This window comes from Callorhinus ursinus, unplaced genomic scaffold (assembly GCF_003265705.2).
Source record: "Callorhinus ursinus isolate GAN/ISIS: 27379988/994484 unplaced genomic scaffold, GSC_fseal_2.0 scaffold35, whole genome shotgun sequence".
In the NCBI taxonomy this organism is placed as follows: domain Eukaryota; kingdom Metazoa; phylum Chordata; class Mammalia; order Carnivora; family Otariidae; genus Callorhinus; species Callorhinus ursinus.
The window spans coordinates 5,146,109-5,169,323 of NW_027397097.1; the positions used below are offsets into that span (position 1 = coordinate 5,146,109).

Consider the following 23,215-nt stretch of genomic DNA (forward strand, 5'->3'; position numbering starts at 1 on the left):
CAGGTGCCCCTAAACTGTCTTCTTGAAAATAGAAAATAATATTAATCTTTTGTGTTTTTTTCTGGGACTTTATAGTTTTTAAAGCACTCTTATAGACTAATTGAATTGTGTTTTCTTTGAGATCAGAGAATGTATAGTATGTCTCTGGATCCCTTGTATTTCAGAAATAGTCTTTCCATAGCAATCTCAAGAAGTGTTTGTGGAAAATGAAAGTGAATGATCATGCTTGTTCTCTTGTGTGATGATTTTGTGAGCCCTTTGACTAAAGCAGGAAGCACTGAATTGATTACCTGGTCTTAGGATAAATTATATGGTTTCTGCTGGCTTGTTAGATTAGTCAGCCTGTTTCTCAGCATTGAAGTAGATCCTGTGGTAACTGTCGTGCCTTAATCATAACAAAACTTAATTGGAATGAGAACTGATAGCGTGTTTTTCTTCTCTCTTAGATTCATGCCCGTAACCAAAATGAAATAATTTTTGGGCTGAATGATGGCTACTATGGTGCTCCATTTGAACATAAGGTAAGAGGATTTTTCTAATGCTGTGAGTTTTGTTTAGTGCAGCTGTGCCTTGACATACAGTGTACAAAGCTCTGTGTAAATAGAATCTTGTTTTAAGTATCATTGTACATTTATTTAGTGTGGCTTAAGGTGGATGCTTTTTAAAGTGAAAACTTGTTTTGTAGCCACCCTGATTCATCTTTTCTAAATCCAGATTATTTTCTTAAGAGGAAATCTGGCTTTTTGCTCTTATTCTATGTAATTCTTTGGAGAGTCAAAACAGAATGGTGAATTTTGATTAAGTACAATACAATTTGATTAAATGTTTCAGATACCTTTTATACTTGGAGTAAATTTAAGAAACTGTGAGTCAAGTGATATTATAGTCAGTGCTATCTCTGTATCTACAGGCGATTAGAGAAAGGAAAGGGAAGAGAATTCATATTTACCAAGTACCTACTATCTATGTTACTATGCCAGGTGATTCATGTTCTTTATCCCACTTAATACTAGCCACAAACCAAATGAGGTGAGTTTTCTATATTACTTGCTCTTAGTGAACACATTGCTTCATAATTCTTGGTTGTGTGAAATACTATCGCTAAAATGCTCCATTCATTCAGCAGCTAATTATTGAGTACCTGCTCTTTGTCAGCCATTGGGCCCTCTCTGTAAGTGCTAAAGGTACATTGGTGAACGGATATTTTCCAGCACGAGTGTGTGGAAGAGACAAGCACTGGTAAAGTAACCTAACAGATGAATATATATAAACACAAGTGGTGGTAATGCTATAAGAGCATGTAGTGAAGACCTTACCTGCACTCTTAGGGACTCTCTATTTGAGAACTGGACTTTTAAGGCTATAATCCAGAGGATGAGTGGAAGTGAACCAAGTGCAGGGAGTGTGGGCTGAATGGGAAGAACATTCTAGCAGAGGAGGTTGGCAAGTTCGAAGGCCATGAAGTGGAAGAGCATGTGGTGGGTTTTAGGGACTAAAGGAAGGTCAGAGTGATGAGGAAGAGTGATACCTGATGAGACTGGACAGGAAGGCATGGAACCACATCATAGAGAACCTTTTAAAGGATTTTATCCTAAGAGCAGTGGATTGTGTTGAAGGATTTTTAGCATGGCAGAGATATAATTTGATTTGTATTTTGATTTCACTGTAGTAAATACTGATTGTAGAGGAGGTAAGAATATATGTGGAAAGACAGAAAGGAGCATCATGCAGTATATTAGGTAAGAGATGCTGATACTTTGGAACAAAGTTATGGCAGAATAGAAAGAAGGTGGATTTAGGAAAGTTTTAGGAGGTAAAAATCATTAGGACCTGGTATGCTTCAAATTTAGGGTATAGGGGAAAAGGTGTAAAGGATGACTTTTGGGTTTCTGGCTTGGGTAATGTAATGGGATGGATAAATGTTCCAGGCACTGGGAGAACTAAGGGACAGCAGGTTTGGTGGAGGCAGACTGAGAGCTGATATTTGATCATATGGACTTTGAGATGCCTTCAAGATACCCATGTGCAGATTGGAGTTCAGAGGAGAGAAGTCGGTTAGAGATATAAATGTGGGGCCAATGGCACATAATCACTGAAATGATGAGTTCAGGCTAGGGACAGACTGTACAGTGAGGAAAAAGGGGCCTTAATAACCAAGCCTTGAGGACCTCCAACTTTTAAGGGCCAAGTAGAGGTGGAGGCATTGGAAAAGTTGACTGAGAAGAAGGAGTGATGAGGAATGTATAAGGAAAAGAATGTAGAGTCTCATAGGATCTCAGAGTCCAAAGAAAAAGAGTTGTTTTGTTTTGGTTTTTGGTTTTTAAGGGGCGGGAGTGGTCAGATAACATGAGGATTGAAAATTGCCCATTGGATTTGGCAAAATGGAAGGTATTCTGGGTGACTTCATCAAATTTGATTCAAACTCTGATAAGCTTTTTTTTTAAATTTGTTTTAAACTCAGAACCCTTATATTCTGAGTTCCTAAAGTTTATTAAATGTGTATACCTTTGACATAGAGATACCACTTTATAGTTCTTTCTTCCTTTGTTGTATAGATCCTCTAATCTGTAAGCTTTTTTTTTTTTTTAAAGATTTTATTTATTTATTTGACAGAGAGAGAGAGAGAGAGCACAAGCAGGGGGAGTGGCAGGCAGAGGCAGAGGGAGAAGCAGGCTCCCCGCAGAGCAGGGGGAGCCTGATGTGGGACTCGATCCCAGGACCCTGGGATCATGACCTGAGCCGAAGGCAGTCACTTAACCAACTGAGCCACCCAGGCGCCCTAATCTGTAAGCTTTTTAAGGACATATTTGTATATGTAATTTTGAATTCCCAATACCTATCACAGTTCTTGAGACATGGTATTTGCTTAGTAAAAATGTTTGATTTAATGAGAGAATTATGGGATGGCTACTGTTTTTTTTTTTTTACGGTGTCCCATTTATAGGGTTAACCATCCTGACCCTGTTGAGGGATTAAGTTCCTCTTACAACTGGTAACTAGCACACTATCTAGCACAATATCTGGTACATAGTAATAATATTAAAGCGAATATTTATTGAACGTTACTGTGTATCAAATACTTTTAAGAGCTTTATATCTGTTATTCTATTTAATCTCCCAAAGAATTGCATAGTCAGATACTATTAGTAATTGAAGTTTTGGATAGCCGATGACTAATTCCCCTTTTTTCTCCCCATGCGTTTGGAACAAGTTTAGAAATAAGACAGGTGATAGATAAATGGAGATCAAAATGTTGGCTTTATTACTAATAAAATTAATTGGCAATTGTGGCTTAAATTCTACAACTAAAAGAGCTTGTATACTTCCTCCCAAATTGAACCTTCCCCCCAAAACAACAAAACAAGCAAAACCAGGATCTTGCCCTTTTACAGGGACAAATCCTAATCCTCCAAGCTAAAAGCAGAATTTATGTGTGCTCTAGGCAGGCTGTTCCTGACTGGGAGGGAAACTGGAAAGAACTGAGGCCATCATGGTCTGTTTCTTCTCCCAAGCTCAGCAGTCAGTCTTCTGCCTGTCCTGGAAGGACACAGAGTAACTGGAAATGTTCTCTTTAGGACCTGGGAAATGGAGTGGGACTTTTTTTTTTTTTTTAAGATTTTATTTATTTATTTGATAGAGATAGAGCACAAGCAGGGGGAGTGGCAGGCAGAGGGAGAGGGAGAAGCAGGCTCCCCGCTGAGCAGAGACCCTGATGTGGGGCTCAAGGAGTGGAAGATCTTTTGCCTGTGTGGAAACATGAGTGCAGAATGTTCCCCCTGACAATAATAATGATGATGATGATGATGATGATAGCAAATGTTCTGTGAGCTAATAATAATGCCAGGTACTGTTCTAATTCCTTTCATAGTTTACCTCATTTAAACCTCACAATTGTCTTTTTACAGAAGAGGAAGCCTACACACAGAAGTTAAGTAACTTTCTCCAGATTACAGAGCTACTAAGTAGCAGAGATAGGATTCAAGACCAAATGGTCAATAAAACTTTATTGAGTATGTTTTATTGTAATAAGTGGTATATTTTATTCTATAGTCCTTCAGTTAGTGAATTTTACAAATTTATAAGTCCAGTCTTATCTTGCCCCTGTATCAGCTTTCAGATGAACATCTGATATATAGTTTGAACCTTAAAAAACATTAGTTTTGCTTTTTAAAGAAAGCCATAAGCAATTTTTCCAGTCCAGATGTCCTTGTAAGTGCACACTTTGAGACCCTCCACTGCACCAAACAAAAAGCAATGATTCGTTTAACCCCCCCCAAACCCAAAGAACCAAAACAAAACAAAAAAACCCTAGTGATCGGTGAAATCAGAGAAATTTAAAGAGACATACTTTGCTAAAACAAACTAAAAGCAAGAAAATAAACCTATCTGGAACAGAAATGGAATAAAAACTTGAAGAAGTAGGCAGAAGCAGAAGCCTAGTCGTTGAAAGATGTGTTCCTCTGGGCAAAATGAACACAAAGCTGAGAAAGGTAGGAATCTCCCAATTACAGAGGGAGGCTGAAGAAAAGACATCTTAGAGAAACTGCAGATCTTTAAGGTTAATTTTAAAAGGAGAAATCTTAAAAAAAATAAAAAGAGAAATCTTAAAAATGAGCAGAGAGAAAGGAAATATTACCTACAAATTAGACTGACAGCAGACTTTGCAGCAGTAACAGTTGATGCCAGGAGAAATAATCAAGTGCTATTAACTATTAAATGTATCATTCTATTTCTAGTAAACCTTCAGTCAAGAGCGAGGGTGAAAGAGGAACAATTTTAAACACACACAGATTGAGAATTTACTGCCCACAGACCCTTTGTCTTTACTGAATAGTGGAGGTAGAGAAGTGATCCCAAAGGGAAGATGTAGGAAGTAACAGCAAGTTACAGCAAAATACAAAAAAGTGGTTACAACGTTAGTGAATGCAGTTAACTACTGACAGCAAACTAACATGCAAACAAAAACTTAATATGTAATAAGTTATGTTTTAAGGTAAAAACAAACTAGACCATTGTTATTCAAAGAACAGTTTGTGGACCAGAGGTAGTCTAAGAACTGTCTGTCACTAGTCTGTGGTGAGCCAAGTATAAAAAGTGAGAGTAAATGTTTCAAAACTTTTATAGCAGTTTGACATTATTGTGCCTTTTTATTGTATTTTACAAAAGTATCAGTTCACAATGGATTGAAGGAAAAGCAACTGGTCCTTGGCCACAGAGCTTTTGAGAGGCAGTTCTCTAGACAACAATAATGAGGTGAGGAAGGGTGTGTAAAGAGTTAAGACTCATTGAGGTCACTGATCTGTCTGGGAGGAGGATAGTAAACAACTACAGAATTTGTTAGAAAAATTTGTGGTGAAGTGTGCATGTTAAAAATGTGAAAGTAGTATAGGTTAGAAACCAGAGAATATATATTTTTAAGTAGCAGAGGAAAAAAGGGATTATGAAGAGTAGAAAATTTTGTCGACTAATAGGAGGGAGAAAAGAAAACAAGTGGTAAACAAAAACATGTAGTAGAGTCGTAGAAATAAGTCCAAATGTATTTGTAATGACAGTAATTGTAAACAGATAATCATATCTATGTTGGACATATTTTGTAAAGGATTTTATTTTTTTAATTTTTATTTTTTAAAGATTTTATTTATTTATTTGACAGAGAGAGACACAGGGAGAGAGGGAACACAAGCAGGGGAAGTGGGAGAGGGAGAAGCAGGCTTCCCGCCGAGCAGGGAGCCCGATGCGGGGCTGGATCCCAGGACCCCGGGATCATGACCTGAGCCGAAGGCAGACGCTTAACGACTGAACCACCCAGGTGCCCCAAGGAAGCACATTTTAAAGCAACTTTATAAATAGTGACTAGAATTTTTGTTGACCATTTCTTAAGTGTTCTTGTTGTTTTACATTAATTGTAACCAGAAAAACTGTTATTATTACCTCTGATGATTCTGTTGTTGTTAATCCTTCCTGTGTCCATATTACTTAAAGTGCCTTCAGCCACTATGGGTCTAAAAGCTGAAATTACTTATTTGCTCAGAACTCTTGCCTCTTTGTTTGTTCATCTGCTTCTTGAAAAGGCCTTACTCATTTCTGTTGAGTTTTTAGGAACCTGGTCAATCTCTCAACTACATAGGACAATGGTCCAGTAGTTCAGTCTCACTACCAGGAATGTGGAAACACTTAACACAGAAAATCTTTGACTAAAATATGCTGTGGGTTTGAATCCTTTGTTCAGCAACCTCTGCTGACATTATTAGGGAGTGATATGTTCTTGTTAACTTTATGTAGTATGAGTGTATTTTTTTGGCCTGTGAACATAGAACTCTTAGCTATTCAGCAGCAATGCAGATGAAGAGATGATTGAGTAAATGATGAAAGTCTTCTGTCTGTATTTGCAAAAGTGATTTTTTTCCATCAATAAATATCAAGTACCTACTATGTGCCAATTATTAAACTAAGTATTTTGGGATACAAAAGTATTAGATGCAGATTTCTTTTATCCAGGTGAGATAAAACACCATGTATTCCAGAAGAGCTCTAGTTTACCATGGATTTAGTTTGAAAAATTGTTTTTGATGTCAGTTATTTGGGTCTTGCAGATAACACAGGTGAATTATAGCAGAACTTTAAATCTGAAGAGCACCTTAGGAAGGAGGTGCTTTTTTTTTTAACATTTGGAGACTATGGAGAACCAGAGAGCAACACTGTTGTGGCTTAAGTTGGAGTGGATGTAGGTTGGGGGGGTGAATAAAAGCTAGGTGGCTGGGAGGGATGTTTTCTAGGTGGATTGAACTTCTAGAATGGCATCTGGGGGAGCATGAGGACTACTAAGAGGCTATTGGGCCAGCTCTTTATCCATTAAGCTGGAAACCTTTCAGATCTCAGTTTAGGAGTTTTGCCTTTTATAAAGACATGTAAGACTATCTTTGCCTGAATTGCCTTTTGTCAGCTACTCTTTTTTTTTTTTTGCTACTCTTATTTTTGGGAGGATGCTGACAGCTTACCTGGGTGAGTGTATACTCCTAGTAGTTAAAAGTACAGGTTTTAGAGTCAGATTGATGTGAGTTTAATTCCAGGCACTTCTGCAACTTACCTGTGAGGGAGATCTTTGGCAAATTAAGTCATCTCTGAGTTTTTCTCCTCTTATACAGAGAACAATTTGTTCAAATTGTTTGGGGATGAAAAGTGATAATGTACAGTATAAGACTGGCACATGAATAGAGTTCAATAATAAATGGAAACTACTCACTAGGCTCTAAACCCTATGGTAAAAGGGATTACCTCTCTAATCCTATTGCATTAACATTGCGTCCCTTGCACAGTATCTGGCATATAGTATAGTAGGTGCTCAATAGAAGTTTGTTAATGAATGTAGGTGAATGCATGCTGTCTTTGGGACTATCATAGCAGTAATTGAGAATAAAAATCTTGAGAGGATGGTATTATTTCTCTCTCCTACCCTACTTTAACCCTAGTCCCAACTTCTGGAGTTTTATTTTTAAAGATTTAATTATTTATTCATTTGAGAGAGAGTGAGTGAGAACATGAGCTGGGTGGGCAGGGTTAGAGGGAAGGGAGAAGCAGACTCCCCACTGAGCAGGGAGCTGACCTGGAGCTCCATCCTAGGGCCCTGGATAATGACCTGAGTTGAGGCAGACCCTTAACCGACTGAGCCACCCAGGTGCCCCTCTGGAGTTTTATTTTTATGTAACTCATACTGCCATAATAATTCTAACTACTGTGTTTTTGACAAAGTACAAAAAGCATTAGATTATTAAGAATTCTTTTCTCAGACTAAAAGTTATAGCAGCAGTATCTTCAGAGTCCAGTAGATGGCAATGGTTTCTCACTTTAATGGAAAAAAAAATAAGAGCAGGAGTAGAATCTAGTAAAAACGATCAAATCTTTTTGGAATGAAACTCTTAGGAGATTGAAATAGCGATTTGGTGATTAATTTCACAAACACAGTCACATAACTTAATCATCTCAAGTACATCGTCGAGCCTAGATTAAAGACTTAGGGACAATAGCAAGTTTCAGAACCTGTACAAATGAAAATTTCTTATTTTATATTTTTCAAGGCATGATACTTTTGAAAAGTAGAAAATCTGAATTCTAATCCCAGTTAAGATATTTCCATTTAGTTAACTTTATAGAACTGAGAAGTTAAAAAGATGGCTATTTCCTCTTACCAGTCAAATTAATGGACACTAACTTGTTTCCAAAGCACGTCCCACACAGTATGCGAAGCTGGACATTCAGAGGTGGGGATTAAATGTCCCAAGTAGCCTATGTTTTAACAATAGGGAAAGGGATATGGTATAATGTTGTCCAGGTCTTTCAGTACATCATCAAGCAAAGGTTGGAAAGTCATAAAAATAGACCATTCCTCTACATACTCTATTCAGCTTTCCTTTCCAGTCTCCTCTCCCCCTCCCCCCCACATTACAAAATATAAAGACAATAAATCTTCAGGGGCTGTTTCTAATAGCTGCCTGCTTTGTTATAAAACATTTAGGTATCTTAGCTCAGTTTAAATCCAGGGTAAAACTTTGTTTCTGAATGATTTGAGCTGGTGTGATCTAGTAACAGTGTTACTTATACCAGGTAGGTATAGAGCTTTTGAAAGCTGTAGTTCCCAGTTTTCATTTACTAAGTACCTACTATATGTCAGACACTATACTAGCTATTTTACTTTTTTTTTTTAATCTTGTGTAACAATTCCATGAGGTGGTTATTATTCTCATTTTATAGGTAAAGTACCCTAGAGGAAAACGTTAAACTACTAACCCAAGATGATATAGCTAGGGAGTAGCCGAACCATGACTTAAAACCAGGTCTCCTTTATTCAAAGGTGTTTTCTTTTAAACACTATGCTACATGCCATCTCTGCATTTCTTCCCACTTCATATATCCTGTTCAAAGTACTAGGTCTCTGTGTTTACATTTAACCAGAGATCTCCACTGTGTGCATTGTGAGAATCAAATGAGAGGGTACATGGGAAAGTGCTTTGAATGGTATGAAGTGCATTATTGTACAGACTCTGTGTATTTATTATTGTAGAGTGGGCATGCAATGCCCGTGAGACCATCAACCCACTGAAGTCCACGTATTAGTCACTATACTTGGCTTCTCTCAAGTCTTTTTTTCTCTTTTTCCCCCTTTTCTCTTGGATCAAATTAACTTCTGACAGATGTTTGGAAAATCATGTTATCCTGTAATTCATATTTATAAATCCTGCTGCTGCAGTGTGGTCCCTATTCTCCCTCTTCATTGAAGCCAGAAAATAATCTGGGAAAATGCCACGTTTCCTGTTACGAATTTGGAGGATCTTGTCTTCTTAGCACAATTGTTGAGGTTTTCAGAATTTTAATACTGGAAAATTCAAAGCCGGGCATGGTTCTTTGTATAGATGTTTTAGATTCTTGAAAAGTAAACAGAAACAGAGATCCAGACTTATCCTCACTAGAGGATTCAGAGTTTAAAATTTTGAAAACTTGTTTTTATTATTCTTTCTTGGATTTGTAGTGAGGGCATGCTTGACCTTTGTTCCCCCCTCTGATAGTCGGTTTCGGTTTAAATTGTTCTTCAAAGCTGGGAGTCCTTTCTACACTCCCCCCCCCCCCCACTAATGCTCATTAGCGTGATGCCACTGTTGCCTTCTCTTCTCCTCTCACACCCATGGGAATTTGTGTGCGTGTCTTTTTCCTCTTCAGGCGTAAGCTCCTTTCCACTGAAGTTGTATCTTACTCAACTTTTGTGAGTCTCAGGATTTAGCATAGACTTTACTTAGTAAATATTTTTCCATGAGTGAACTCAGTGTATTAGGATCACATGGTTCCTATCTCTACTCTAAAATATACTTTTAGGTTACGTTAGCAGGGGCACCTGCAGTCCTCTTGTCATGGAGCAGCATTGATGGCATTTAAGTCCACTTCATGCTTACACTGTGTGACTCTGATTGTGATGCTTTTTTGAGGGTAGTTTAAAGCACTAAAACATGAACAAGGATTTCTTTACCCTATTGAATTTAAAAGAAGGAATTGATTTTAGTTTCAGGATCTGTATACTTTTGCTTAACGGTGCTCTTCTTATTTCTCATTGTTTCTCACTATTTTGAGGGAGCGGAGAACTTCCTCTGTGGTCTCAAACCTTAGACCAAATCTGGGGGAATACATATATTCAGTTCTGGTTTAGCGTCTCGGAAGAGGTCTTGCCTTCCCTCCTTAAAAGCTTAGCTTCTGGGCTTCCGTAGAGTTCAGAGGCAGAAGGTACCCGAGGTTTGAAGGTGCTCGACAGAGATTCTTGCACAGTTTTTTCAGTTTAAACTTGGCTGGCAATTAAAAGTGTATTAAGGTCCAAATGAACATATACACATAGGAGCACAGGCTATCTGTTGATTCATCAGGTAGTTATTTTAAGAAAAGTTGTACAAATAAATACTGTATTTTAAAATGGATACTGATTGCATCTGAAAATATGCTCAAGTAGTAGAGAGCCATTGTTTTTTTCCATTGCCAATCACAATTTCTTATTCTAGTTAAGTAAGTAGAAAAAGGACTATTTGCAAAGCTCACTTAATAGTTTTATAAATAACATCTAGAATGCTGTCAGTTCTGCTGAGGAAAGCTTTTGGTGGAGCCTTTAAGCAATTGTTGTCAGGCTTCCACTTGGGCCTTTTGTCTTCTCATGAACACGTTGTATTTGCATTTAGATCCCTCCCAAGTCTACATCTCGTCTGTATTTCCATATATCCAGACTTGAGTTAAATTGCTTGGATGTTTCAAAGACACACACACTCTACAAGTCCCAGACTGAGCTCAGTTCCCCTCCCCATCTTGAAAAACTTCTTCCTGTTGTGTTCCTTAGTTTAGTGAATGGTACTGCTATCCATGTACTGTCTTAAGTCAGAAAGGGGAGTCAGCCTGGACCCCTCCCTCTTTTTTGAATGACTGCTTGATGGAGTCTGCTGAATATCTACTTCTTTCCTGTTTTTTGGAGTATAGCCAGAAAATGCTGGTCATGTCCCTCTATATTTGAATCATTTCAGAGTAATAACTGGCTTATAGGGTCTTACTGTGTGATCTGGTCCCTGATTTCTAAGCACCCCACCCATAGCTTAGATCTCATTTCCGTAGAAAGGCTTTCTATGACATACCCCTAAATCTGGTTGGGATACCCCTCTTACATGCTCCCATGGCACCTTCATTTTCCTCATCACTGACCCTTATCTGATTATAATCTGATTGTCCATTTGCTTATCTCTCTTCCTAGACTGTAAGCTACATAAGGGCAGGGACAGTGTCTTTCTGTCTTCATTACTAATTTATTCCTGGTCCTTAGCATTGTGCCTGTCATACAGTAGTAATACAATAAGTATTTGTTGAATGAGTGAGTGAAGCTTCTGTAGCAGCAAATCATTAAGCATTCTAATGGGATACATAATGGGATAGCTGGTTATCGTCATCTGTATGGCTTGTTACTCAAAATTCTAGTTCTCTTGGTTTAAATAGTTTGGGCCATTTCTGCATAGACGCCTGTCATTTGCATATTATTATACTTTAAATGGAACTCTTCATTTTTCTCTCCAGGCTTTCTTTCCTTTCCAGTTTCCCACATCTTTCTTAACTATTTTCCCATTTATTTGGGCCCCAAGTATTGCAGTTAGATTTGATTGATTTCTTTCTTTTATCTACTCTATACGGTTGGCCACTCGGCTCTTTGGAGGCTTTTGAAATAACTACTCTCCATGGCTACTTTTCCATCTCCGTTGCGGTGCATGATGCAGGCTCAGCCTGGTGCCCTCATAAGACTAGGTTACTGTAGTACTTTTCTGGTGGGCTTATGGACTCTAGTCTCTTTGTATCCACTCTGTCTTATTCACTACCGCCTGATTCATCTTCCTGAGGCATACTTTCATTTTTTATTCCTTTGCTTAAAAGTTTTGTAGAGTGACTTCTCATTGTCTGCTAGATGTGTCTAAATCTCTGACCTGCTTTCCTTCTCTCCCTCTGCCTGCATTCAGTCAGTGGTATGTACAGTAAGTACTTTTAGTTCTAACTGTGCTTTTATCTCTTCTTTCTCTTAGTGTTTGAGCTCTTATTATTATCTCTAGTACGTGTGGATTTTTAGAATAGCCTGCTAACTGGCGTTTGGACATTCTGCCTTCTCTAATGCATCATATTTGTCATTACCAGAGTAACTTTCCTTAAATGCATCTCTGATCATTATGCTGTATTGTCAGAAATCTTTCATGAGTCCTTATTGCCTGGAGATTGTCTCCACTTTTTAGCATGCCATTCAAGGCTTTCTCTACTCTACTTATTCAGCCCTGTTTCCCACTGTTTTCCTCTCCAGGGTTCCAAGTAATTTCCATGTCATTGAAGCTGAACAAATTGGACCACTACTTAATTTTCTCTGAATGCAACTTTTGTTTTCCCACTGTCCTACTTTGGCTAAAGGTGTTCAGACTGTGTGGGACTTTCCTTCATTGCCATTCAGCTTTTTAATACTTCTTAATCTGTCTCAATTACTGCCACCCCTGCAGCCTTTGATGTTCCTTCTCTTACTAGATGGAATCTTTACCATATCAGAACCCCTGTAGCTATTTCCTTTTTAACCTTTCCTAATGGCACCTTTGCAGTTTTTACTTCACTTGGAACCTTAACTGGGTTATATACATCATAGTGTACTGGGTTGTATACTTTTATAAGGATGGTAACAATTGCCTGACACCCTGGATGTATGAGGTATTCGATAAACACTGAAACAAATAAGTATGTGTATAATACTGTTTGCTTCATAATCAGTTATCCTGTCAACGGGATTATTATAGTATAATTTATAATTCTAATAAAGTTAAGGCTGGTCTTGTGACTGTTGTAGCGGCTAAAAACTCTCAAAATATACAGTAACATCATTTAAAAAGTGACTTATCCAGTGATCTCCTACAGGGGTAAGCAAACCATAGTCTAGCACATGGTTTTGTATGGCCTAAGAGCTAAGAATGGTTTTTACATTTGTGAAGAATCTGAAGGAGAAAACAAAGAATATGCCATAGAGGTGAAATGTAGCTTGCAAAGCCTGAAATATTTACTATCTGGCCATTGACAAGAAAGTTTGTTGACCCTTGATGTAGAAACGCACCTGATCATCTGCCTGGAATTACTCCTGCTCACTGGGTATGTGAAATTAATCATCTGTTTTCTTGAACAATTTAATAGGCACTCACCCAGACTGGTGCCTATTCCCTTCCTTGAAAAAGCATTGTTAGGCCTGGCTTCAGAAGAATTTTGAGTGACACGTAAATCTCTTCTGGGCTCTTTGGCACTTGGCAGTATCTCACACAGATAACCAGATACAAACGAGCCATTTCTTTCCATTATAATCCTTCATCAGAGGTCTGTCAGGATCACACATGTGGTGAAGTTAGATGTCATTCAGAACAAGGCTCTTAGCATATTTTAAGAAAGTTAATTGCTAAGTGGTGGCTAAGGCAGAAGGGTTTAATAATGTTCTTAAGTTGCCTTAAATGTACATGGACCCAGAATTTTAGAACTGGAAAGGTCTTAGAGATCAAGTATAGCATGGTCATTTAAGAAAGTGGGCTGTGGAGCCAGACTGCATGGCTCTTCTGCTTAATCCTCCTTGCATCTCAGTTTCCTCACCTTTAAAGTGGGGATAATAATAGTCCCTGTTTCAGAGGATTGTGTGAAAAATAGGTTAACCCTTAACATATGAACATTTAAATTGTTAATATTAACTTGGAAAAGAACACTATCTGGCATACTGTAAATAATCATAAATGTTACTCTTATTTGTATTGCTGTCATTTTTTATTTTTGTTTTTATTACTAGTAGTTTCATCTCATTTTATAGTTAAGGAAACTGAGGCCTAGAGGAGAGTTAAATTGTTTTCCTCATTTCCATGACGGGCAGAGTGGATTAAAACCCAGGATCCTGGCTTTCATTTGAATTCTCCTTTTCTTGCTATAACGTATTGCTTTTAGTTGTATTGTTAGTGGGTACAGATGATTTTTTAAGAGAAAAAAATGTGTCTGTTCACATTTACTTAGCCTGATGTTTTTGAGGTGCATCTGTGTGTAGCATGTGCTAATACTTCTTTCCTTTCTGTGGCTAAGAAATACCTCATTGTCTTGATATACTTCATTTTGTTTAACCATTTATCCATTGATGGATATTTGGGTGGTTTCTACCTTTTGGCTCTTGTGAATAATGTTGCTATGAACATTTGTATACAAGTATTTGTTTGAAGACCTGTTTTCATTTCTTTCAGGTATATACCTAGGAGTGGATTGGCTGGGTCATATGGTAATTCTATGTTTGACTTTTTAAGGAATTGCCAAACTTTTTTTTTTTTTTTTTTTAAACAGTGGCCGACGTTTTACATTCCCAGTGGCATTATAGGAGGGTTCTGATTTCTCTACATCCTTGCCAACACTTATTTTCTGTGTTTTTTTTTTTTTTTTTAGTTAAAAATTTTTGGAATGCCTGGCTGGCTCAATCAGTAGAACATGTGACTCTTGATCTTGGGGTTCAAGGCCCACTTTGGGCATAGAGATTACTTAAAAATTTTTAAAAATTTTGCTTGTTTATTTGTTGGTTTTTTTATTTGTTTTTAGTTATCTTGGTATGAATTAGTATCTCATTGTGATTTTGATTCACCTTTTTCTAATGACTAATGATGTTGAACATCTTTTCATGTGTTTGTTGGCTATTTGTATATCTTTTTTTTGAGAAATGTCTCTAAGTCATTTGCCCATTTTTTAAGTGGATTGTTTGTCATTTTATGGTTGAGTTGTTAGAGTTCTTTATATATTTTAGATGTGAGACCTTTATCAGATATATGATTTGCAAATATTTTCTCCCATTTTATGGGTTTTTTCACTTTCTTATAGTGTCCTTTGATGCACAGAGTTTTTAATTTTGAGAAGTCATATTTATTATTGCATTTGTTGCTCAGGCTTTTGGTGTCATACCTAAGAATCCATTGGCAAATCTGAGGTTATATAGGTGTACCCCCTGTGCTTTCTTTAAATAGTTTTATAGTTTTAGCTCTTACAATTAGGCCTTTGATCTATTTTGAAGTAATTTTTATATATAGTGTTAGGGATGGGTCCAAGTCATTCTTTTTTGCATATGGCTATCCGGTTGCTTTAACATCATTTGTTGACAAGACTATTATTTTTCCAGTGAGTAGTCTTGGTACCTTTGTCTAAAATCAGTTGACTACAGTTGTGTGAGTTTATTTATAGATTATCAGTTCTATTTCATTGATCTGTGTATCTACCTTTATGCCAGGACCTCACCATTTTGATTACTGCTGCTTTGTACTACGTCTTGAAATTGGGAAGTGTGAGTCTTTCCAACTTGGTGTATTATATTGATTTTCATTTATTGAGCCACCCTTACATACCTTAGATAAATCCCACTTGTTCCTGGTATATAATCCTTTTTAAAAAAATTACTTTTAAACTGTGGTGGGATATACGTAATACGCAGTGTACCATCTTAACCATTTTAAGTGTACAGTTAGTTCAGTGGCATTAAGTGTGTTCACATTGTTGTGGAGCCATCACCACCATCCATCTCCAGAACTTTTTTCATTTTGTGAAGCTGAAAAACTACCCATTAAGCAGTAACTCCCCATCTCCCTCTCCCGCAGCCCCCTGGCACTCACCATTCTACTTTCTGCTTTACAAATTTGGCTACTCTGGGTATATTATGTGATTGGGATCATACAGTATTTGTTCTTTTGTCACTGACTTATTTTACTTAAAATCTAAATCATCTCAAAGGTCATCTGTATTATAGCATGTGTCAGAATTTCTTTCCTTTTTAAGGCTAAATGATATTTCATTGTATGAATAGAGCATGTTTTGTTTATCTGTTCATTTGTTGGTAGACACTTGAGTTGCTTCTACCTCTTGACTATTGTGAATAATACTCCTCTGAACATGGATGTACACATATCTTTTTGAGTCTTTGCTTTCAGTTCTTTTGCATATATACCTAGAAGTGGAATTGTTGGCCAGTGGTTTATGTTTTTTAATATGTGGCTGGGTTAGCTTTGCTAGTATTTTGTTGAAGACTTTTACATATATATATTCATAAGGAATATTGATCTATAATTTTCTTGTGATATTATTGTCTGGCTTTGGTATCAGGGTAATACTGGCATCATAGAATGAGGTAAGAAGTATTTCCTCCTCTTTCATTTTTTTGAGAAGGATTGGTGCTATTTTTTCTTTAAATGATTAGTAGAATTCACCAGTCAAATTATGTGGTTCTGGGCTTTTCTTTGCTGGGAGTTTTATGATTACTGATTTCAGCTTATTTTGTTATGATTTTATTAAATTAACATTTATTAGGTGGAGCACAGAGTGCTGGTTGGTAAGCCATGGTTCGACAACAGACCACAAGAGAAATTGAAATAGAAAAGGTTTTTACTTATAGGTCCTGGAGGAATTACAAGGGCATGCATTAAGGGGCCCCACAGGGAGATCAGGGCAGAGTGTAGAGAGAGGTAGGACCTGGAGTACAGTGCCTTTATTAGGTCTGTGGGTGGAGTGCTTTGGAGATCCTGGGCTAGAGCTGGATTTGTCAGTTCAAACCAAAAGAGTAGGGTTTTGGTAAGCTCAGCAGGATTTTTATCTAAGGGGCGCTTAAGGCATACAGGCACTGGGAACCAGGAGAGACCATTGATCACAAGTCCTATCATTAATTCTTGTAAGCAAACTTACATGGCTTGTATCTCTGTGGCCTGCTATTTAGGACATGTGCTTCCCTGAGAGGTCTAGTCAGTTTAAGGTCCTTGCAGGCCCCTTGGCCAAACAAAATGGATGCTGAGGCAGCAATACCAGGGAGTAGTTTAGCTAATCAGTGACTTGACTTAGCTCAACAACTTCTTGTAGGGCTGTTCAGATTTTCTATTTCTTCTTGAGTCATTTTGGGGAGTTGTGTTTCCAGGAATTTCCATTTTATTTGGATTATCTGATTTATTGATATACAATTATTAATAACACTACAAGTGTTCTATAACACTTTTTATTTCTATAAGGTTGGTAATAATCCCATTTTCATTCTTAATTTTAGTGATTTGAGTCTTCTCTTTTTTTCTTAGTCTAAGCTTGAGGTTTGTCAATTTTGTTGATCTTTCAAAGAACTAACTTTTGGTTTGTTGATTTTCTCTATTGTTTTTGTATTCTCTTTCCTGGATCTCAGCTCTAATATTTATTAATTCTTCCCTTATTTTGGGCTTAGTTTGTTCTTTTTCTAGTTCCTTAAAGTGGAAGTTTGGGTTATTAATTTGAACTCTTCAGTACCTTTTTTTTTAAATGTAGATGTTTACAACTGTAAATTTCCCTTGGCACTTTTTCTTTCTTTCTTTTTTTTTTTTTTTAAAGATTTTATTTATTTGACAGAAAGAGACACAGTGAGAGAGGGAACACAAGCAAGGGGAGTGGGAGAGGGAGAAGCAGGCTTCCCGTGGAGCAGGGAGCCCGATGCGGGGCTCGATCCCAGGACCCTGGGATCATGACCTGAGCCGAAGGCAGATGCTTAACGACTGAGCCACCCAGGCACCCCAGCACTTTTTCATTATATCACATATGTTTTGATATGTTGTACTTTCATTTTTTTTTTTAAAGATTTTATTTATTCATTTGTCAGAGAGTGAGAGAGAAAGAGCACAAGCCAGGGGGGCAGAAGGCAGAGGGAGAAGCAGGCTCCCTGCTGAGCAAGGAGCCCGATGTGGGACTCAGTCCCAGGACGCTGGGATCATGACCTGAGCTGAAGGCAGATGCTTAACCGACTGAGCCACCCAGGCATCCCTGTACTTTCATTTTTATTCACCTCAAAGTATTTAATAATTTTCCTTGTGATTTGTTCTTTGACCCACTGCTTGTTTAAGAGTGTGTTGTTTACTTTGCAGTTCGTGGATTTTCCATTTTTCCTTCTGTTACTGATTTCTAGTTTCATTCCATTACGGTCAGATAAGATACTTTGTATGATTTCAACTTTTAATAATTTATTGAGACTTGTTTTGTGGCTGAACATATGCTCCAGCTTGGAGAATGTTCCATATGCACTGAGAAGAATGTATATATGGTTGTGTTAGGTGGAACATTCTATATACGTCTATTAGGTTTAGTTGATTTATAGTATTATTCATGTCTTATATTTCCTTGTGTATCTTTTATATGGCTGTGCTTTCCATTGTTAGGTGGGATGTTGACATCTCCAGCTATTTCCCACTTTAGTTTTGTCAGTTTTTGATTCATATATTTTATTATATGTCATTAGGTGCATATGTTTATAACCATTTATATATTCTTTTTTTTATGTGAGTTCTTTTTTTTTTTTTAAAGATTTTATTTATTTATTTGACAGAGAGAGAGAGAGAGAGAGAGCACAAGTAGGCAGAACAGCAGGGAGAGGGAGAGGAAGAAGCATGCTCTCCACTGAGCAGGGATCCTGACGTGGGGCTCGATCCCAGGACCCTGGGATCATGACCTGAGTTGAAGGCAGCCACTTAACTGACTGAGCCACCCAGGCGCCCCAACCATTTATATATTCTTGACCCTTTTTTCACTATACAGTGTCCTTCTTTGTCTCTTGTAACATTTTTGTCTTAAAATCTATTTGTCTGATATTAGTATAGCCACTCCAGCTCTCTTTTGGTTACTGCTTACATGGAATATCTTTGTGTCCTTTCATTTTCAACTTATTTGTGTTTTTGTTTCTAAAGTGCAACTCTTGTAGACAGCATTAAAATGAAATCCGTTCAGCCGATCTCTGCCTTTTAATTGGAGTGTTTAATACATTTACACTTAATTACAGAGACAGAAGGACTTCTGCTATTTTTGTTTGTTTCTTATATCTTTTTTGTTTCTCTACTCCTCTATTACTACCTTCTTTTGTGCTCTATGTTTTCTCATGTGGTATTTTGATTTCTTTATCATTTCTCATGATAAAGAAATGTATCTTTTAGTTATTTTCTTAGTGGTTGCCCTCAGGATTATAATCAGCATCTTAATTTATAATCATGTAGTTTAAATTAATACCAACTTATTATACAAAAACTTTTCTTCTATATAGCTCTGTACCCCCACCTCTATGTTACTGTCATGTTACATCTTTATAATTGTGTGCCTATCAAGATAGATTTATGATTGTATCATGTATTTTTCTGATTGATTTTTTAAATGCTAAACCAATATTGTACTCTTAGAATAAATTTGATGAATAATGATGTTACTGTTTTATCTTTGTAATGTATTTCATTATACATTATATATATATAGTGTATATATAGCAAATTCAGTGTATTCAATTTGCTAATATTTTGCTAAGGATTTCTTTGTGTTCATGAGGGATATTGGTTTATAAGTGTGTGTGTGTGCATGTGTGTGTGTGTGTGTGTGTGTGTGTGATGTTTGTGTCAAGTTTTAGCATCAGTAATGTTGACCTTATGAGTTAGAAATTTTTTTTTCCTCTATTTTATTTTATTTTTTGTGCGTGTGTGTTAAATTGATGTTATTTCTTAAATGTTTGATAGAACTCATCAGTGAAGCCATCTGGACCTAGACTGTTTTGTGGGAAGCTTTTCAATTATTTATTCACGTAAAGATATAGGATTATTCAGATGTTGTTTCATTTCAATTTTGGCATGTTGGATTTTTTTCAGGGAGGGTTTCTGATGCATCTAAGTTGCCAAATATGTTAGCATAAAGTTGTTCATATTCTCCTAATAACCTTCTGTGGCAATGTAATTAAAAAATGCTTATATTAGATTGTAGAAAACATTTATATAGTGCTTATTACATACGTTTCACTTTACAAATAATACTCTTTTAATTCCCACAGTAATTGGTGAGGTAGATAATGTTATCTACATGTTCTAGATGAAAAAACAAACCAAAGTTAAACTAAGAGAGTTAAGGTGCCTTGCTCAAGATCACAGAACTGGTGTATTAAGGGCTTAAATTATAATCCAGGTGGTCTGGCTCCAGAGTCCTTTTTTCTTGACTCCTATTTACTTTGTATTTCTTAAATGACAGTTACCTGTTCTTTTCTTCTTATGGAATTTTGCTGTTTTCTCTCTGGTGCTCCCACCACCTTTATTCCGCTAGTGGAAATATTTGCTCTGGTATTACTACTTAGAACTTGGAATTCCTTTCCCCATAAAAACATTACATATGATGGCTACACATACTTGAAATATTATTGGTTTTTTTTTAAGGATTTATTTATTTATTAGAGAGGGAGAGGGAGGGAGCAAACGGGAGTGGGGAGGGGCAGAGGGAGAGAGAGAATCTCAAGCAGACTCCCTGCTGAGTGAAGAGCATGATGTGGTGCTCAGTCTCAGGACCCTGAGATCATGACCTGAGCCGAAATCAGGAGTTGGATGCTTAACTGACTGAGCTACCCAGGCGCCCCTTGAAATATTATTGTTAGTACTTGTCTGCAGTCACATAATATGTTAAAAAGACTTCTGGAGCTTCCCTGGGAAGTTCACTACAATTTATAATGTGAAACATGGTTTCTCTGGGAAAATACTAGAAGATATTTATTTTAAATTCACTTACTTAAAAGGTTAAACTTCAGTTACATGGAAATTTTACTTTTTGGAATCCCTTAATGATTTGAATTTACTGAGGTGTTTCTAAATCATAATTTTCAGAAGACAAACAGTAAGATTAATTTTTACACATATTTTGTTTTACTTTCATTAATTTGGTGATTAATGTCTTTCAGGGTTATTCAAATGCTCAGAAGAATATTCTTCTTCAGGTGGATCAGAACTGTGTTCGCAATTCTTATGATGTCTTCTCTTTGCTGCGGTAAGAAACTTCTTAGACCTCCTGCATTTTCTAAAGAATGTTCTTCATTTTGAGTTTGTGACATTTCTGTGTGAGGAATTGTATGGGAGCTTTAGAAGCTGTTATTCAGGCTTAACATTTTTTAGTGAGAGCTTCATAAATTTTGTAGCTACAGTGATTTAAGCTTATCTCTTTCACAAAGCCGTTGGAACGCCATTTCCTTTCTCTGGACAGTGGGAGAGAATGATTGGAAGCCAATGATCTTAAAACAGGGACATGAGCCATTTCTGGTTTTCTGTACTATAAAGAGCAGCAACCAGAGGTACAAAATTTAGACTTATTAAAATCTTAACAACTACCGCTTTACTAGAAAAGCCCTCCAATAGCCCCAGACATGGCTTAGAGTTTTGACCTGCTCTTCATCTAAAAGAATCATGTTTGGCAAGGCAAAGGAGCTTTGCATGAATCTCATGCCCAGAGGCTTGACTAACTGCCTTAACTCTATATTTTCATAATGCCTGGGCTTAATTTTGAAACATTTCTAAATTTGTTTTTAATTTTCAATGTGGAAGATCATCAAGGACATTTTCTCAGGAGGCAGACAACCAAAATAAATGCAGTTCAAAATAAAGATAACAGTGACACTCAGCCTATGTTCACCCTACTCAGACAGATGGTTCATTGAAATTTGATTTTGGCAGTATTTTTCTAGTGTTTACGTAACACATCATAAATTTCAGACCATTAGACATCCTCAATATATCTACTAGAGGAAGAGTCCAGAAGGATGGTTGGACTCTTGTCCAATTGGATGATTGTTTATTTTATAAACATTATGAAATGGGCCTTTTCTTTGCAAATCTTGAATCTTATACATGATGATAAAGTTTGGTCACATGGCCTGTGTAAATTGCTCTTAAGAGACAATGATTTCAACTAGAGTAACCACAGACATTTGAGGACTTTTGATTCTTATCTGAGAGGTACTTTCACTTTGACTTCTTAGGATATGTAAGAGAATGGACAGGATTTAGTAATTGGATGGTGGAGATAGAAAGCAGGAGGTGTCAAGATATATAACTTGTATTTTTTTGAGTCTATTCAGTTTGGGACTACATTGAGTTTTAAGTATTGAAAAGAGCAATGTACAGAAGTAGTTTGAAATGTGAGTAAGCCACTAATATTTCTTGACCTATTTTCCTCATGAAATGAGGGTATGGATTTTCCTATTTTAAACATACTGTCCAAGTGTGAGATGGTGTGATCTTACTAGAGAAATCAGTGGAACCAAAAGAAAAAGAAATATGAAGTCAGTGAAAAGAGGAGGATTGGGGAAAGACACCATCATAGAAACTAAGGGAGTAGAGATTCTAGCAATGTTGAATGCTCTGTGACGAGACAGGAAAATAAGAACTGAAGAAATGCTGTAGGATCTTGGGAAGCAATGTGGTACAATAGATAATGCTTTGGTTAACTTGACCCTGACTTCAATTGTCCCTGGTTTATCCAGATTCATTTAACTTCTCTGATTCTTCTAAAAGGTAGAGGCAGTAATATTACAAATTTGTGTAGCTTACAAGCATTTCCATATTTATTATCTTACACTCTGAAGTTTTTTGTATTCAGACATCAGGGGTCAGCCTTTGTCTTCAGTGTAGAAGCTGAGGCCAAGAGGCATTACAGGATTTATCTGAGAACACACAGCAAGTAAGAGCCAGACTGGAGGTTGGTGTGAAGTTTTCCCGCAAGCAAGTTTTCCAGATCCTTTTCAGAGTCTCATTTACCTTCCTAGATTGGTGGTTATAAGGTGGTTATAAGGTGCACATAGCATTATGACAGAGAAAATTTTCTGAAAATCACAGAGCCCTCCATAAATTCGAAGTCATTGGGGGAATTTGGTAGTTAGTGCTCAATTATTTAACATTGATTCTTGCAATGATATGTCTCTTGGGGGTCTCATTTCTAGGGTGCTTTCCAGATTCCTCAGGTGTGTTAGCAGTCTGATTTGCCTTATTAACAGTGGCCTTGTCATTAGCATTGTGTAAATCATTTATAGCTGGTAACATAGATGTACTCTTTTGGACCAGATCAAGTGTCCATTTATCAACCAAATTACCTGAGCCCAGAGAGTTACTCTGGAACCAGAAACTTGACATTGTAGTCATCAACATTAATGAGTAAAATGGAACTTTCTCTGATAATTCTCTTAGACATCAGTAAGGAGTAACCACCATCTATCTGTTTGCTAAATCAAAAGCTCTTCTTTTCTCACAGTTCTTGGCATGATTTATGCTTGCTGGGAAACGTAATTTTGTGCTGATCAATTTTGTTCTGTTTCCCTTCTTTAACTCAGGCAACATTGTACCTGGATGGGAGT

At 37.0% G+C, this 23,215-nt stretch overlaps 1 protein-coding gene across 4 annotated transcripts in view; it reads left to right on the plus strand.

Annotated features, from left to right (window-relative positions):
• The window catches only part of UVRAG (UV radiation resistance associated), a 334,168-nt gene that overhangs the window by 79,483 nt on the left and 231,470 nt on the right, over positions 1 to 23,215 (plus strand). For all 4 annotated transcript variants that reach the window (XM_025894184.2, XM_073879729.1, XM_025894185.2 and 1 more), the window contains 2 exons: positions 447 to 521; positions 20,774 to 20,859. In XM_025894184.2, coding sequence (XP_025749969.1) covers positions 447 to 521; positions 20,774 to 20,859 — 161 coding nt within the window. The remainder of the gene's footprint in view (positions 1 to 446; positions 522 to 20,773; positions 20,860 to 23,215) is intronic.